This window comes from Betta splendens, chromosome 9 (assembly GCF_900634795.4).
Source record: "Betta splendens chromosome 9, fBetSpl5.4, whole genome shotgun sequence".
Taxonomy (NCBI): domain Eukaryota; kingdom Metazoa; phylum Chordata; class Actinopteri; order Anabantiformes; family Osphronemidae; genus Betta; species Betta splendens.
Window position 1 is genome coordinate 9,662,453 of NC_040889.2, and position 16,545 is coordinate 9,678,997.

Genomic DNA, 16,545 nt, shown 5'->3' on the forward strand with positions numbered 1-16,545 from the left:
GCGTGCCAGCATTAAATGGGTACTGCAGCGTCGTCTTTGTGAGGACTGGACCGTGGCTCCCATTTGTAAAGCCAGAAACGTGACAGGCCCGTAATTCTCTACATGGAAGGGGGCAGCAGGTTAATGAGGCCCTGCTTAAAAGTGTTGGGGAAGGTGCCAGTCGCGACGGGTGTATTGATTCGTAGATATTAATCTGCGGACGGGTGCTAATCTCAGCCTAAATGTACACATGGAGATGATCTTCATGATAATTCCACAACCCCAGAGCCAGTTTACCTTTGTCCAAAATGTCTGCACCTAAATTAGAATAGACCTATAAACCCAAAGTCTTAAGCTGGAATTGATGACATGGATTTATGTGTGACTGAGCGTTGTTTGGAAATAGTTTGTGAAATCAGCGAGTCACCACAGATCATAAATTATTTTGCCAAGAGCTGTGATCCATAACACGACAGAGCCAAAACCCATTTCTAAAAATAGGCGATGTAAAAACTCACAACTTAAATAAATGAAATATTTTAATAAACTCCCTATGGCGCGGCAGATTTGTTTGTTACATTTAGACAAACCTTTCTGTAAATCACGGCAGAACACATGCTCAACAGTTTTTCCTCCACAGTCACAACAGAATAATGGACTGTCAACATTCGTAACACATGCTGTACAAAACAAAACGCCAGTGGAACCAAAGGCACCAGACTGTAAAAAGTCCATCAGTGGCGCCGTAGATGGCTTCCATTGAACATGCTCGTCCTAGTGAACCATGAGAGAAGCATATTATGCTCGTGTTCCTGTGATTGTACATGCTGCTCATCCAAGAGCCATGAATCCCAGAGACGTTGTCTGTACGTGAGAAAACCAGTCTGTTTGGGTGCAGAGATGCTATAGCTGAGGAGCAGAAGATGCAGCTTCTGAGCTTCTGGTGCTAAGAGAGCGCTCGCGTGAGAAATGGGCACATACTGTACGTTAACAGGCCGTCGCCAAGATTTACGGCCTCCCCGTACGTGTAATTGGGAGCTCGCAGGATGCTGTTGTGATAAAGCCTATAAGCAGAGTGTCTGATTTGACAGCGAGGAATTGGCTGTCACATTTCTGACAGACAGAGATTTGGCGCGTCGTATCGGCTCACCATCAGCTAATCAGGACCCCGTCCACAATCTGGCGTGTTAAACTTTTTACCCAATTAATGCGTGCTTATTTCAGTCCTGCAGCTCCGTGCGTCTGCTCGACCCCGCTTCATGATTTACACCACGGAAGCACTTTTACTGAGGCTGCAGCGAGGCGCCATCCATTAAGGCTCCCTATGTGTCAAAGTACGTATAGCGGCCGGGAGACTTCACTTGAAGCTCATGTGTCATTTATTTTTCTCTGGACCCGGAGTGCAACAGGAATGGAAATAAATATGTATGAGTCCGTGTGCATGCACAGTATCGCACACGCGAGGCAAGGAAGGCACACGGTAACTTTTTTAATTAGATAAATAAATCAAGAAGGTGGCTGGCTGACACCACCCAGCTCCGAGCTGCTGTCCATGTGACCGGCCCTCCTCTGCCCGTCAGGCGACGCCACTCATCTGGCACCTTTTCCAGAAGCTGTTTTCTCTACAAAACGCTCCGAAGGTGTCTCTCTGGCGCGTATTTGTTTGTGTATTCCTGCTCCCGCGCCCCTCGCTGCAATCATCAGCAGTTGGTGTAGCAGTGGGTGGCCGGCGAGCTGTTTGGACACCCCACCTCCTCCTCCTGACCCTGCGGCTCCCTCCGAGCCTCGCGCTGGTGTCTTCCTCGAAGTTTTAGCCGACGCTAATGACGGTTTCCTGTCAGCTGTTCGTTGGCGGCTGCCTGAGTCTCAGGCCTGAAAACGGCATCATTATTTATGTTGTCTTGTTCTCCAGCGGCATCAATAATATTAGGTGTTAATGACGACTCACAGCAGCAGAGCAGGAGTAGGGAAAGGTGATGCTCTGCCTGCCTGCAAGCTGTTTGTTTGATAGTAACATGCATAGTAAGCAGGACTCGGTAATTTTATACAGACACACAGGGTTTCCCCTTCCTCATGTTTAATGTCAGCTGCATTTGTCCTCACGATAAACCCGGGCCGGACAGAGGAGCTGGGATTACGTGGAAACGGTGGGATTCCCCCCGTCGTGGTTTTAGGATGACGTATTTACACACACAGTTTGGCAGGTTTCTCGTGATCGGAGCGTTTGGGCCGATGGCAGAGTGAGTGTGTGCTTACATACAGTTCACTCATCCACAAGCTCATTGGTTTCTTTGTGCTGCTTTTATAGGTAAAATGTAAGTATAAACACCTGCCTCATCTGTGTTAGTAGACGTTTTTTCATTATTGTCAAATTATTCATGTTCTACTTTTGCTTATTTGCATAATGGCTGTCTGCGGTTTGATTGTGTTGTTAGATAATGGAGAGGATGTAAAATGTTCCTTTTTGCCTTTGTGAGCCTCCCATTGTGTAAACGTGAGGTTAAATATGCACCACTCCCCATGTTTCTGCCCACAAACCACCTCCAGGTGGTAAATGAGTGGAAATAGGGCCTAAAAATAAAGACGGGGAATTTCACATGGGCCACTTTGCTCAACCGGCTACTGTAATTGCATCCGTGCACTTGTGAGCACTAGTGGATGCACTTGTGCAAACACAGCGTGCCGTGCACAAACAAATATTGCTGTACGTGATACACAAACATCACATATGCAGCGGTGCCAACAATGATCTAGATCTAATGGCTTGAAATTGGGCTGCCACTTAACAGTCATCGAGTCCATAGAGCCCTGACTCATCTGATTCCTCCAACTCCCACCGTATCGACAGCCACATTCTCACCTTGAATCCTCCATAATAGGTTCTATCCTGCACGGTGTAATGGCTTGATAGGCCATAAAGGCGCACTGGGAGAGCTGGCCTCTTTTGCTCAATGCGGGTCAAACCAGCATTAGCTGCATGGTGCTAATGGGCCACCAGCTACTAAAACCTCTGCTTATTTTCAGCTTGTATTTCTGGCGTCGGGTTATAAAGGGCGCATGGGGTTAACACGGCCTTTTTAGCTGCTGGGAAGTCTGTTTAACAGAAAACATTCATACCCTATTATTTATTCCTTTGTCCAGGCAAATGAAACAGGTTTGAAAAAGCCTTCTCTGTGGCAGTGGTGAAGCCAAAGGTCTTCACAATAAAGCCTTTTGCAGCATGCAGTAAAGTAATTAATCATCATCTTTTTCACACAGCGCAAACAAGCCTCAGAAACCCCCCCGTTCTGCACCCATGCATAACAGACAGTCATGTTCTGCACAGTTGCATCAGACTGTGCTTCATTTATGTTGATGTATTTATTTAGAAGCTCTGCGGGGATAAGATACAAGTGTTCGTTCTCCGCTCCCGCTTTAGGCCCTGCGCTGTCAGTCACTCTAGCTTTAGCCAGCGTGCAAAAGCGGAGGCAAAGCGATCCCAACTCTGAAGCACAGAGATTTAAGTGGAATTTAAGTCCTGTTTTACACAATCAATGGCCAACATGGAAAAAAATCTCTATTGGGAGTGGGAAAAGATTTAAAATTATATGAAACTGAAATAGCGGAAACAAACATCACCGTGTCGGAGCAGGAGCAAAACAAGCTGCAGTGATGCAACCAGACGCAACTTCAAGAAGTTAAGCGCAACTATAAATTAATAGGAGTCTCTATATTAGTCCTCGCTTACTGTATGCGTGCGTGTCTTTCAGGAGGCCAGCTGGAGAGTCTGATGGAGACCATGAGAGCAGAGATCGCTGGCCAGCCTCCAGTGGAAGGATCCTACTCCGCACGCAGAGGGGAATACTGCTTAGCCAAGTTCGCTGACGGAGAGTGGTGAGCAAACGCTTTAATACCCGTGACCACCACAGCCCTTTATTGACTCTAACCCCTCCAGTTACCTGACTGCATCAGCATATACCCGGATATTAAAGAGCCGCACACTTCTAATTACGCACAACACCTGATTTTACAATAACTGCGGTAAATCTCATTTTGTTGTTACCTTCCCCCTGTTTAAATCTGCGATGCATTAACTGCTGACACCCACAGGGTATAATTAGCTCACTGCCACTGCTCCGGCCCTTCGGAATCAGCAGTTGCTTGACTCACGCACGCACGCACGCACGCACGCACGCACGCACGCACGCACGCACGCACGCACGCACGCACGCACGCACGCACGCACGCATGCACGCACGCACGCACACACGCACACACATACTCCTTCTCATCCTGCCTCCTCACCGGATGTTATAAGTTTGCAGATGGTCGTGGGGACAGATAGAAGTCACAGTAATTGAGGGGGGGAGAGAGAGATGTCAGGAAGGTGACGTTGGGGGGAGGAAAAGACGATAAAACTGATTAAAAAAGCAAATGTTCCCCCAGAACAGGTGCTCACCTCTTCCCCCGTCATCCTTGTGTGAGTCGTCCTCCTGCCCAGGCCACTGTATAAGTCACGTCTCCGACTACAGCTCAGTGGAGCCGATGCTGTTCCTGTTTTCAGTGTTCGGTGGCTATGTCTTTATATTCTGCGATGCTTGTAGGATGTCAGATTGTTTCATTAAAGAGATAATTAGAATTTTGTTGCCTTTCAAGATGTGTCGGAACGCCGCAGTGCCAGGGAACAGAGAGGAAAACGTTCCTTGCTCTCTGCGCTCATTGCTATTCTTCATGTCATCCTGTTAATCGCCTGTTTGGCTTCTTTTTTTTTTTTTTGCATCGTTCTCTCGTCTCTCTCTTTGCCCATGTGGGCCTAATTATTTATTTCTGTCCTGCTGTCCTTGCTTCTCAGCCAATTTGTGTTTCCCTCTGGTTTGTTTGTCGGAGTCGAGGGTCAGACAAGTGATGGTCAGACGAAGAGACACTTCTTGAATTCGCTCTTAGGAAACGTGCTGCTTGGGATTTCAGAAAAGGAATTTGTCTAACATTCCGCCTTTAATCTGTATGTTCCGATCAAATCTATGTTCCTTCACAGTTTAACTTGGCAAATATGCTTTAAAGTCAGACCCTATCGACTGAAACTGCTGGCTTTTTGCGATTAGCACTAATACTCCGGCACTATTTGCTACAAGGCAAAAATGGGTTTAAATTTCCGACCTTTATTGCAAAGAGGCCTCTGTGCAATTTTCCTAGCCATGCTGTGTCCTGATAGATCCCCCCTGTCCCCCAGTCTGTTCATCCGCTCCTGCTCCTCTCTCCCGATCACAACAGACAGATCCTCCAACACCTTATCCCCAGGGAAATAAGCACAGAATCATTTACTCATCTCCTTTTCCTCTTGTGTCCTCTGTCTTCATCTCGCTTTCCCCTCCGCTCCGCTCACACCTTCCCTGTATATCTCGCTCTCTCTCGACTCTTTTTTCGCCGACGCAGGTACAGAGCCCGGGTGGAGAAAGTGGAGTCGCCGGCAAAGGTTCACGTCTACTACATTGACTACGGCAACGTGAGTAACTCTAACAGCATCGATTGCATTGTCATTATTAAAATAGTTCTGTCCTTTGGGGCTGAAAACAAATCCATTTCTAAAGTTGTGATTTAGCCAAACCCACAGCCAGAGGCGCTCCAGTGTTTGAAGAGGGATTACTTCTATTTCTTGCATCTATTCAGACACCAGTTACTTCCATGGTTCAAAGCAGCCTAACAGCCTTTATGTATCCTCTGCAGATTTTAGGGCGAATATGATGCTGCCTTGTTTGTTTCCTTTTGTATTGTTTGTGACTGAAGCGTAGCGTACGACTGAGTGTATCGTTTTTATTCCTTTCATAGCGACGACAAAAATCAGAGCTTCCCCTGTGGATCCTCTCGTATTTACTTTTTACTCTGCGACGATGACGAAGGCGCCCCGTGCCTCCGAGTGCATTCTTCTGTGTGTACTCGCCCGCACACACGCACGCGCGCTTGCATCACCAGCCAAACCCTGGCCGATGGGAGATTTCCCATGATGCAGTGCAGCGTCACAGCGTGCGGTTGACCTCGGAGCGGGGGACAGCTCGAGGTTTGGCTGGCAGACGCGATGCGCCTTGGCATGTTGCTGAAAGTGTGATTCTCCGAGCCCCGGTACAAAAAAGCCGAGCTGATATCCACCTCATACTCTAGTTTGCCGTCATTTGGGGATGACTCATCCTGGCCTCCATATCATGCTGCTATGTCATGAGCTATTAGTCGGTGATACTGCCACCTGTCTAAGGCCCAAATCAGTACCTGAGTTATGTGCTCGTTGGCAAGCACAGCAGCGCTCTTATTTTTAAAGCTGACATTTACTCAGCTGTCAAACTTGAATACGCTTTTGATAAATCTTAGCTTTGCGATCCATAATAACTGTTGAGGATTCTCAGTCTAGACTGGTCACTCCGATGAACACATTAACCTAAGATATGAGGGTCATTAAATGAACTGCCCACTTGTAATGGGCGCGTATGGCCGACCTTTTATCTGTGTGTTCTGGATGGGAAGCCGGTGGCGATTACGGGCTCCTCGTCACTCACATTAGCTCCATATCGGTCAGAAAGCGTCACGAGGTAAAACAAAGTCTTTAACATTATGAAGTGCTAAACTCATCAGCATCAGCAAAAACATGAAAATACTTGTATAAATAGATCTGTGAAGACAAACAAAAGCATATTTATTAGGTTGTAAATGCAGGCAAAGACATAAAAATGAATGAAAACACTGGATCCAGTGCACACTAATGCCACGGTACTGTCTCTGTACATGTTTAACAATCCTTCAATTATCTGTGTTTAAATTCTAGATTAACAGTGTTTTCCCTGCCTCCTTTCGCTGGCTGATCCATCGGTCGGACATCTATCGTCGTCTTTAATCTTAGCTTATAGCTGAGCTCGAGAGCAGATGGAGCTTAGTAAAAGAAGCCTCCATCCTGCTGTACACACAGCTGTGGAGCCATTGGTACAGCGCTGTGTACAAGCATGTAGCCCATACGTTGTGAAAAGGCATCTGTCCGTGTTCACAGTCGTGGAGCGTCGCCGTTAAAGGGACACAGATTGACATATTGATTCAGAATCAAGGAGTAACGCATGAAAGGGGACGGGGACAGTTATTACAGAGAGTGTGTGCTGTGTTGTTGAGCATGTCCTTTCACAGGCATTTTCATTGGACAGATGCACAAAGTGAGCTTTCAGTTACACTAAATTTCATTTTGTTATTGAATAAGTCAGACGTTTGTCCCTAAATCCCCCCTGGCTGCTTTTAGCGAAGCTGTAAAAAGAACCGGATGACACTCATTGCAAACGCGCGTCCGATTCATTCAAAGTCAGTTTTTTAATTAACTTTTTCAGCTCAGGTATTGAATCTGTCCTGAGAACAGTTTGGTGAAACGCTGACATCTGTCCTTCCCACGTCCTCCTCAGAGAGAAGTGGTGTCCTCCACTCGTCTGGCTGCCATGCCCCCCGCCTTCAGCACCAGGACCCTGCCAGCGCAGGCCACCGAGTACACCTTTGGCTTCATCCAGGTCCCACAGGACGTAAGTGCAGATGTGTGTCACAGCTCAGGCTTCAAAACTAACTTTGATTTAGTGCAAGCACCGTAAACGTTGCTACTGATTTACTTGAATGCAAGGAAATAAGGTCATGCAGCAGAGACAGCCTCTTCTGTATATTAGGTTTTCCTCAGCCTCCACTCTGCAACAGAAAATTAAAACATTTCCAGGTACTTTGTGTATGTGTTTACATAATCACTGAGCAGCACTTAGATTTTTTACAGCTCTAATCTTCTTGTTTACATCCTCCTGTGTTTACTCAACCTCAGTGACCATCTACGCTTAAGTGTGTTTGGTTTAGTTCGTTTAGGTTCAACTTTTTGCTACAGTAGTATCCGGTGCAGATACAGACCTGTTTTCTTTCTCCGGGAGCCTGATTGGCACAGGACCAATCCCCGTGTAAGTGCACGTGGGTCTGTGCTCATGTAAATTGCATTTGTTCCACTCAGCCTAGATGAGATATAGAGCATTGGTGTGATTGTAATTTACAGCTGCTTATAAATAGCTGTGGCTATAATAGCTCTCTTTGAAGAACTGTTGCCACCTTATTGGGAATGTGTATCAAAGCTTCACTCAATCAGTTGTGGCTGAGTAGAAACTCTCGTGTGTGTGTGTGTGTGTGTGTGTGCGTGCGTGTGCGTGTGTGTGTGTGTACGCACACGTCAGCTGGTGGCGGCTGTGCGTATGCTGTCACCTGTCTCATGACTCAGTGTCTCCTGAAGGATGAAGTGGCCCATCTGTTGGTCCCAGCCCAGGGGACACACGCATCACCTACACTTTGCAGCCCCCAGACGCACGCGCGCACACACACAAACATACACACACACACACACACACGCACAGCTTTAGCACTTGTTGCAGGGTGACATGCACCTTAGACCTCCCCTCCTCACTCTTCCTCTGTCACACTGCATCTGTCTAACCCTTCCCCTGCTCTATTCTCCCTTGGCTTCCCTTTCATGTGTGCGCCGCCTGCTTTATCTGAGGCTTTTCACTGTGTCACTTACACTGACAGTACATCACAGTGTGCCACTTGCACTGCGCCTTCGCTGCCTCACATGGGAAAGGTCGCTGCCTTTGTTTTTGTTGCCACCTGATGTCTCGCAGAGAATGCAATTGTTCGCCAGTTATGCGGCTTCATGATCAGTCTGGAAACCTTTTTTTTTCCTCTCAACACCAAATGTCTTTCTGTCAGTGGAGATCATTCCGGCGCACTCGCTGTATGTTCCAAGAAGCCACGGTATTTTCAGGAGCAACAGGATTACACTGTGCTCTCGCCTCTGTTGTTTTGAAGGAAGAACACCCTTAGCTGACACTGTGACTAAGACACAATGTGCATCTGTCATGCTGAGTTCCTACTTCCATGGATGTCATGAACTCTCTCACTCAGGACATGCTGCCACTTCTCTATTAAGCTAACTTTAGCAACAAATGAAGTCCAGCCAAAAACTTCCATTTAAATCCTAATGCGACAGATGAAATAATTTCTTTTCAGACTGGATGATTTGTGTGACTGAGGCTACACGCACACTGTCATACAGTAGTACGCCTTGTTGAAGTCACTGATGTTCTGATGTTGAGCGAGCGTCATCAAATTTCCAACGTTCCTCGACTGATTTCAGCCTCCTCTTAATGTGTGAAAGTGCTAAACGGCGCATAAGAAGGGGTCACTCCAAGGCCCTCATTAAATTCCTGTTGCCCCCTCATGAGTGTCACCGCGTTCTTGTTCGGTAATACTCTCTAGCCTGAGTCTACTGTCTCCTCCCTCACTGCCCCCCCCCCCTCTAGCCCTGAGCTCCCCTGCAGCGCCTGTGACAAGATGACCAGGGGGAGACTGGGGACAAAAAAGGCCCTTAGTTTTGTGCCTGGAACAAGCTTCCCTGCCCACACATGTTCACACACACGTACGCCAAACACGCACATACCCAAGGGCGGCTAGCTCGAAGGGGGTTGCCATGGAGACAAGACCAGGGCGAGAAAGAAAGGAAGTGAGGAGATGGATGGTGTAGGGGAGGGATGGATGATGGCCAGGGACTGATTTTTTTTGTTTTAAAAGTGTCTTCATGCCTTTGAAGATGCAGCCTCCTTGCTTTTCTCATCTTTGCTCCGACTGCTGGAGGACGTGAGGTCAGGCTCGCATTGCAGCTGTTCACCTTCTTCACCGTGCGTTCAATCAAATGGCGGCCTTTCATGCTGAAGGAGGGTAGGAATGAGAAAAGGGTGAGGTAACGAGCTGAAGTGTGTGAGAAAGGGATGTGAGGAGGAGGAGGAGGAGGAAGGTGGTGCAGGAGTTACACAAACTCAACTGGTCGAGCAGATACTTGTTGTGCTATGACAGAACACTGATCCTGTAATTGTATTGATTAGCGAATTAGGTTTATGTGTGTACATATCTGTAAAAATGTCTTTGATGCCTTCCCCCTCCCCTCCGTTATCCCTCCTCCCTCCGCTCCTCCAGGAGGACGCCCGTGCAGACGTGGTGGACTGCGTGGTGCGGGACATCCAAAACAGCCAGTGCCTGTTGAACGTGGAGTACACCGGTGCCTCTTGCCCACACGTCACGATACTGTTCGGGGACACCAAGGAGGACGTGGGCCTCGGCCTGGTCAAGGAGGGCTTGGTCATGGTGGATGTCCGCAAGGAGAAGCACCTGCAGAAGATGGTAAGTAACAAAAGATGCTGTGGACGTTTCTTTCTCTACTGATGTTATGCCACTGGGAGGTTTCCTGCTTACATTCTCATTCCAAGCTTAGTGTTCCTATTGGCTTGGGCCCAGTATATAGTATGATAATATAGTGTTTGATGTGGAAAGATCCATATGTCTGGTTTGGCTTCCTGACAGCTCAATAATCACCTCATTTCCATCCCAGCAAATGTTCATCCAACCTCTGAGTTTGTCATGAGACAAACTGTAGCTTTCATGTGTCCAGGGTTTGGACACATGAAAGCTACAATTACACTAAATCTAGAGCCCAAGAGACAAAATACCTCACTTGTCAATCTGTAGCCACATAATATACATTCACACACTGTAATTTGCCTCAGATGGCGGCCATTTTGTTCAACCATAAAGCGACGCTCATTTACTTTGGCTCATTATGCTAATTTGAGCAGCAGATTCAAAGCCAAAAGATGAAAGATACTGAGGAATAGAGGACATTTGTTCCTGATGCAATTACCTCATCTGCACATCCCCAATATTAGTCGCTGGGCTGTTTATTTAGGCACAGTGTCTGTTATTTAGTAAGCATCCTATCCTGGTTGGAAATGCACTGGCTTACTGGCCAATGATTAGTATCCAGGGACTCACAGGTAAAGAGAAAGGTAGCGATTCAAATCTCCAGTCCCTAAGACTAATATACTCGTATGTCAGTAGATTTATGATTTAGTGGGTCTTTGCTATTCAGCAGCTCTTTGCTTCTTCCTTAGTGGCTACAGACAAATATTTTGATGTGGACAAAGCAGCAGTGCTCACAGTGTGCTGAGGCTCTGCAGCGCTCCTCATTTGTAAATCCACCCATCATGTCTGCGTCCAAGCTCAGAGCTGCCTCAGCCTCGGTTAAAAGTGTGCGACTGTGCTGCCTCTCAGATGCAGTAACTGCGCCTGTGATTCATAGAGCGGTGCTGTTGGCAAGAAGTATACAGCTTCAAGCTCTAGTGATTATGAGAGTGAGACTGAGGAAATGGCTTCATTAAAGGTGATTTGTTGTCTTTGGATAGAATCGGAAATTGTTTTTGATACAATAGTCATTTTTGAGTATTTTTGTTTTTTTTTTCCATATCAATAAAACCAAATGTTGTGGAGATTATTTTCACTGAAGTCCAGCTGTTCAGCCGTTGCCACGTGGTACTTCTCAGTAGCAGTGGTTCTCAGGCCAAAGTAAATGTTAGAACCTCTCGCTGACCTCTGGATCCGTGCCCCTATTGCTTTCTCTTTTATAGAAAACTCCCCTCGGGCTTCTAGTATCCACACCAGCACGCCCAGAGCTCTTTGTAGCCTGCTTTCTCTCCTTTCAGTCCTCCACGCTGTCAGCCTGTGTGTAAAAGTGACTTTTGTCCTTCGTCTCTGTTCCAGTTGGCTCTGTCCTTCCTTCATTATCCATTCCAGGGGATTGAAACACGGCCGTTGTAATCTGCACCCTAGCGCTAAGCATTGCGTAACAGATGGGCTGTAATGTTCACTGGCACTCCGGTGACTATCAATAGTGAGACGTAAGTGCACTGAAGGTTAACACCGGTCTTTGAGGATGGCGTTGTCCCAGGAGAGGGACGGCAGAGAGAGATATTCATCCATTTGGGGTTTAATGCCCCCCCTAGTGTAATTGTGCCTTAAGCCCAGTACGCACAGCATATGGATGCTTATACGACATCATCATCAGCATCATATGAGAATATGACGACTGATAAACAGGCATTGTGTCCATTGTGGGCGAACGCATGGAGCTGTGCCAGCTGCTTTGTGATTGAAGTGGGATTTTAAGGAGAAGGACTCTGACCGTCACCTGGAGGTTTGAATGGTCGTACAAGTAGGACTGACCCAGAAACCCTGACATTAAGTCTATTTGGTTTCATTCCTCCCTCCGGTATAATATGTCTGTACAGCTGGCTGCCATGGGACACAGAGGCCGACTCTACATATAACCATCATGCTAGTAGAATAAATGAGCTGCTAGCAGCGCCGGCCTCCGGCCGTCAGACTCACAGCGGTGTCAGTCACATCATTTGGTCCGTCTGCACCCCCCTCCCCCCCGACGACGGCTATTCCTGAGTTGGGAAAGAAAATCAGTTTTTCTTCCCTTCAGAGTAAAATCTGCCAAACGCATGAATAAAGCGCGCATTGATTTTCCCTGTCAGAAAACGCGGGAGAGAAAGTAAGTGTGGAGGGCGATCGATGGGGCATCAGCATGCACGGGACCGGTATTAACGGTGGGGAGCCCGGACGGCGCCGACAGCGCGGGGCACGCATGATGACGGCAGTTAGTTACAGTGAAGCACTGTTGCTCCGCCTCTAAACCACAACAGAAAGTGGGCTCTGGCCAAACTCTTGTGCCTTTGACCTTCCTCACCACAGACACTCAGTCCTCCTTCCGCTCTGTTCGCGGTGAGACTTTCCTGTTTTTAACCACATCAGTTTGTCGCCCTCCTCTTCCTCTCCTCGTCTTTCCTGCGCCCTCCTCTTGATTACCTCCTTCCTGTTTGCTGGGATCTGTCCTCGCGTTGCTCTCTCTCCTCTCCATGCTCCTCGCTGCATGGCTTCACCCTACTTATTCCTCCACTCCCTCTGTTCCTTTTTAACCTCCGTGTTCAGAGCTGGAGTGGCCCATTTGGACGGCGACGAGGAGGCAGCACATTTGGCTTTTGTGTGCGCTAATGTCATGATGAACAATAATCCCCGTGAATTAAAGTGGCAGACCTGATGTCAGCCTCCTAATAATCTGATGTAAACGCCGTTAGCGGCAGCCTGCCTCAGGCCGCGCTGGAAGCGCTGCGAGGCTGAGCAGAGACGCTGTGTGTGGGCTCGTGCAGGACGCCGTCGGCCGGAGCAGATGCCGCGTTCTTTCCCGCAGCAGCTGTCTTTGACCAACGCGCATTAAGCTGCCACGAGTCTGTCATGACAGCGCCGCCGCCGTTCCCGGCTCCACGTGCTGCTTTTTGCCCGCGCGTCGCCAGCGTGACGCATTCAGACTCTCGCAGGCCACCCGCCGCTAACCCTCTTGTCATCTCCGCTAACTGACATTGGCGCTAGCCTTTAAAGTTCATTAGGGATACAAGCTAATAATCTCCCGTTTGCTAATTACAAGACAATTACTAATGCGGAAGTGTCTGCCTCTGCCTCGCTGGTGCAATCATTATCAATCACCAGCAGCCACGAAGCTGATGAATGCATCGAGACCTAGATTCCAATATGTCCTCTGGTGAAGCAGGGACAGAAATGGCGCTCGCACAAGTTCGACAAATGCTCGTGACGGCACAGTTAGCGTCTTTATTAGAATGTCACGTTATTGTGTGTGCGCAGCAGCCTGGGTGCAACAGCTGTGTGTCGCCTCCCTGGGAGCGCGAGTACTGGAATATGTAATTACCCAGCAGCCCTTAGGGGAATGTAGTTTTATTTTATCCTTTTATCATCTTTTGCCGTGTTGTTTTATATCGAGGCCTCATTTCTGCTGAATGAACGCCGAGCAGGGGACTCTCAAGTAGCTTTGAACGGCTAGAGGAGAAATAAGAGTTGTCCTCCCCGAGAAACGAGCGGTGAGAAAGACGCAGGAGGCCCAGACTTCCACGCGGTGCTTCCATTTATAGAAAATGTGACAATGTCGTCCTTAGCAACCATACTGTCAAAGCCCTGACGTGGACGATTAGGCTGATGATGCTGCTGGAATAACGGGTATAGATAGGTAAGCGCCCGTTGACTCGGCCTCATTCCCTCCACCCCCAGCTCAAAACTGTCCCTAAAAGGCTTTTATCCGTATGCAGACCAACACACACACACACACACACACACACACACACACACTGCTTCCTGGGTGTGTGACAGCATGTCCGCTTCCCACCAATGGCTCAATACCTAATTTACAAGTAGAGCCAGAGCTGTGGCCTTTTAACGGACATTTTCTGCTCCCCCATTATCGAGTGCACACGCTGGCGCGGGCCGGCGCCCCCCCTGCCGCCGCCGCCGCCGCCGCTCTGAGGGCCCTTTCGACATGTCCTGGCTGACACGCGCCGCTTCCCTCCTCTGCAGATGCGCCTCCCACACGTCCTCGGGTCGAGCACAGGACAAACACAGGCGAAGCAGTTCAAACTCCCATTATTTGAGAGTTGTGTGATCTTGTGGGAGAAGAAAAAAAAAGGATCCTGGCGTCGAGCGGTAGAGATTTACACAGGCTTTATTAAAGTAAGGGAGTAAATGTGAGTGACGTTTCCCTGTGACGCGTTGTTGTTTACGCAAGACCCGAGTTCTTCCCAGCGCCGGCGGGAGATGCTGGAGAATATTCCCTTTGATGTCCGTTGTTAATTCTCACATTCGATGCGTGCACACTTCACACGTGTGACCTCCTTAACTCTACGAACTCACGCTGGTGGGCTTGTCATCCCGCGTTGCCACGGAACCGTCTGATCTCCTCCGACAGCCATGCTGGGGGGACCAGCATGCAATAGGGCATAATCCCAGTTTACCTAGGATGGCGACCATGACGGGCATACGCAGCTTACATCAGGGGTTTATTCAGTCGTTATGGGAGGGATAGTCGCATTGTTTTCTCTGCTGTTTCTCTGCTGTGTGTTTTGTAGATACGGTTACAGATTGTATAGAACCCCTCATGAAGTTTACATTGTAAATGTAAAATTTATGTCATTTCTCACACACACACACACACACGCTGGCACGGTGCTTATGTAACGAGCCCTTTCCTATCGAACCACTTTTGCAGTGACGAGTCTGAAGAGACTTTTTTTTTTTTTTCTCCAACCCCGGCCTCCTCTCCGCTCGCCATGCAGTATTCATGCGCTGGCATGTTGAATGAGAGCTGTCTCTTTGGACTACAATCCACAGCTCAACCAAGTACACTCAATTTGCCACGGTGTGAGTTACAGACATAAAAGCCATTATGTTCTCGTCGTCGTGCTGACGCCGGTCTGTCTCGCGCAAAGGTTTCTTTTTGGTTTTCTCCAGTAGAGTCTAAAGAAGATGGGCAGAGGGGAGATTAAACGAGACGCGGCGAAGATTGAGAGCGGAGCGGGAAGAGAACAACACTGCAGCCTGATAGAAACAATGATAAAGGGTAGCGGTGTCAGTTTCCCACTGCCAGCTTGTGCGTGTGATCATCATTGCTGTTAATGAGAAAAGCCCAACATGCACGGAGGACAAGCCTCATTGTTCCTTCTCCACTCCAGCGTTTTTTTTTGTTTTTTTTTAACATCGCCTGGCATCGGATCTCCGGGCGAGCACACGAGGCGCCGAAACTTCCATTAGTCACTTGCTTCTCATATTTACTCGGTCCAAAATGTGGTTTCACCTAGCGCCTCGGCGCGCTGCGAAATCAAAGAAGTGGCAGCGCACCTACGCACCAGACGTGCAGGCCCCAAAGGAACGCTGGAGCACCGGACCCACCACCTGGTGTTCAGCTTACTGAACACGTCTCCCTCTGGAGAAGCACCTGCACTAGTTTTTTAGGTCGTATCACGAGTCGGCTTCTGGGATCAAACTCCCCGAGGGTGTTTTGCTGCTTGTTGCAGACTTTGAACAAAGTGGATTGGATGCTGTGTAGTAATGTGACATTCAGGGGACGCTCCCACACACAGGCCGTCGTCATAGCTCTGTAGGGTCATCCAGACATTCTGCTTCCTTTCACCTTCTCCGTTGGCCCCGTGCCTCTGCTCAGCCGGAGCGTTGGTCCCTTTATTCCCAACTCGGCGTCATCCCGTTCTGCATCCTCTCTGCAGTGACACGTTCGCTCCCTTCGCAACTTGAAGTCTCCTCCAGATGAGCTTGGCGGCGTTTGTGTTGCAAATGAGCCTTTATGCCTCCCCACTGGAGCCGATAGAAAAGCTGTGAAAGGAGGATCCGGAAAGGGGGCCGTTCGCGATGCGAAAGGCAGTCATCGCCAGCGCTCAGCTGCGCGCTGATTGGCTGTTGTATTACGCGGCGCTGAAGTGAGCGCCCGGCACGGCACCCTCCCTGCCGCGGCACAAAGCGGCTGCCGCGCCGCTTCCAGCGCGCCAGCCGTCATCTGTGCATATTGTCCTGTAGTGCTCTTCACTGTTTCATACATTACCTTGCATGTGGATTCTTTCAGCCACACAGCGTTTGGTAAAGTGCAGATAGAATATATTTGCTTTTGAATGCGGAGCCTCTCCTACAGCAGGTTGCCATTTTTGAACAAATGTGTTGTACTTGAATATTGGTGAATTCACGTTGCCTAACTTTTGAAGTGTCACCCAGACCTGCTGCAGGCACCGACAGCTCGCCTGTGAAGGCCAAATGGTGGCAGTGGCCCTTTGTATCGGTGAAACAGCATCAGCTGGCTTTTCCATA

General features: G+C 48.6%; 1 protein-coding gene and 1 long non-coding RNA gene across 4 annotated transcripts in view; one reads left to right on the forward strand and one right to left on the reverse strand.

The window, feature by feature from the left end:
• Positions 1 to 16,545, forward strand: part of snd1 (staphylococcal nuclease and tudor domain containing 1) — a 119,797-nt gene that overhangs the window by 99,870 nt on the left and 3,382 nt on the right. The window contains exons 19-22 of the mRNA XM_029163567.3: positions 3,729 to 3,852; positions 5,392 to 5,461; positions 7,386 to 7,499; positions 9,973 to 10,176. Of these exons, the coding sequence (XP_029019400.1) occupies positions 3,729 to 3,852; positions 5,392 to 5,461; positions 7,386 to 7,499; positions 9,973 to 10,176 (512 nt within the window). The remainder of the gene's footprint in view (positions 1 to 3,728; positions 3,853 to 5,391; positions 5,462 to 7,385; positions 7,500 to 9,972; positions 10,177 to 16,545) is intronic.
• On the reverse strand, positions 6,620 to 9,974 carry LOC114862845 (uncharacterized). 3 transcript variants are annotated; one of them, XR_003787073.3, is made up of 3 exons: positions 8,209 to 9,974; positions 7,867 to 7,964; positions 6,620 to 7,656 (listed from the first exon to the last, which is right to left on the reverse strand). It is a non-coding gene; the product is annotated as an uncharacterized LOC114862845 (long non-coding RNA). The 3 variants fall into 3 exon arrangements; XR_005898141.2 differs by lacking the exon at positions 7,867 to 7,964; XR_003787072.3 differs by having other exon boundaries at positions 6,620 to 7,964.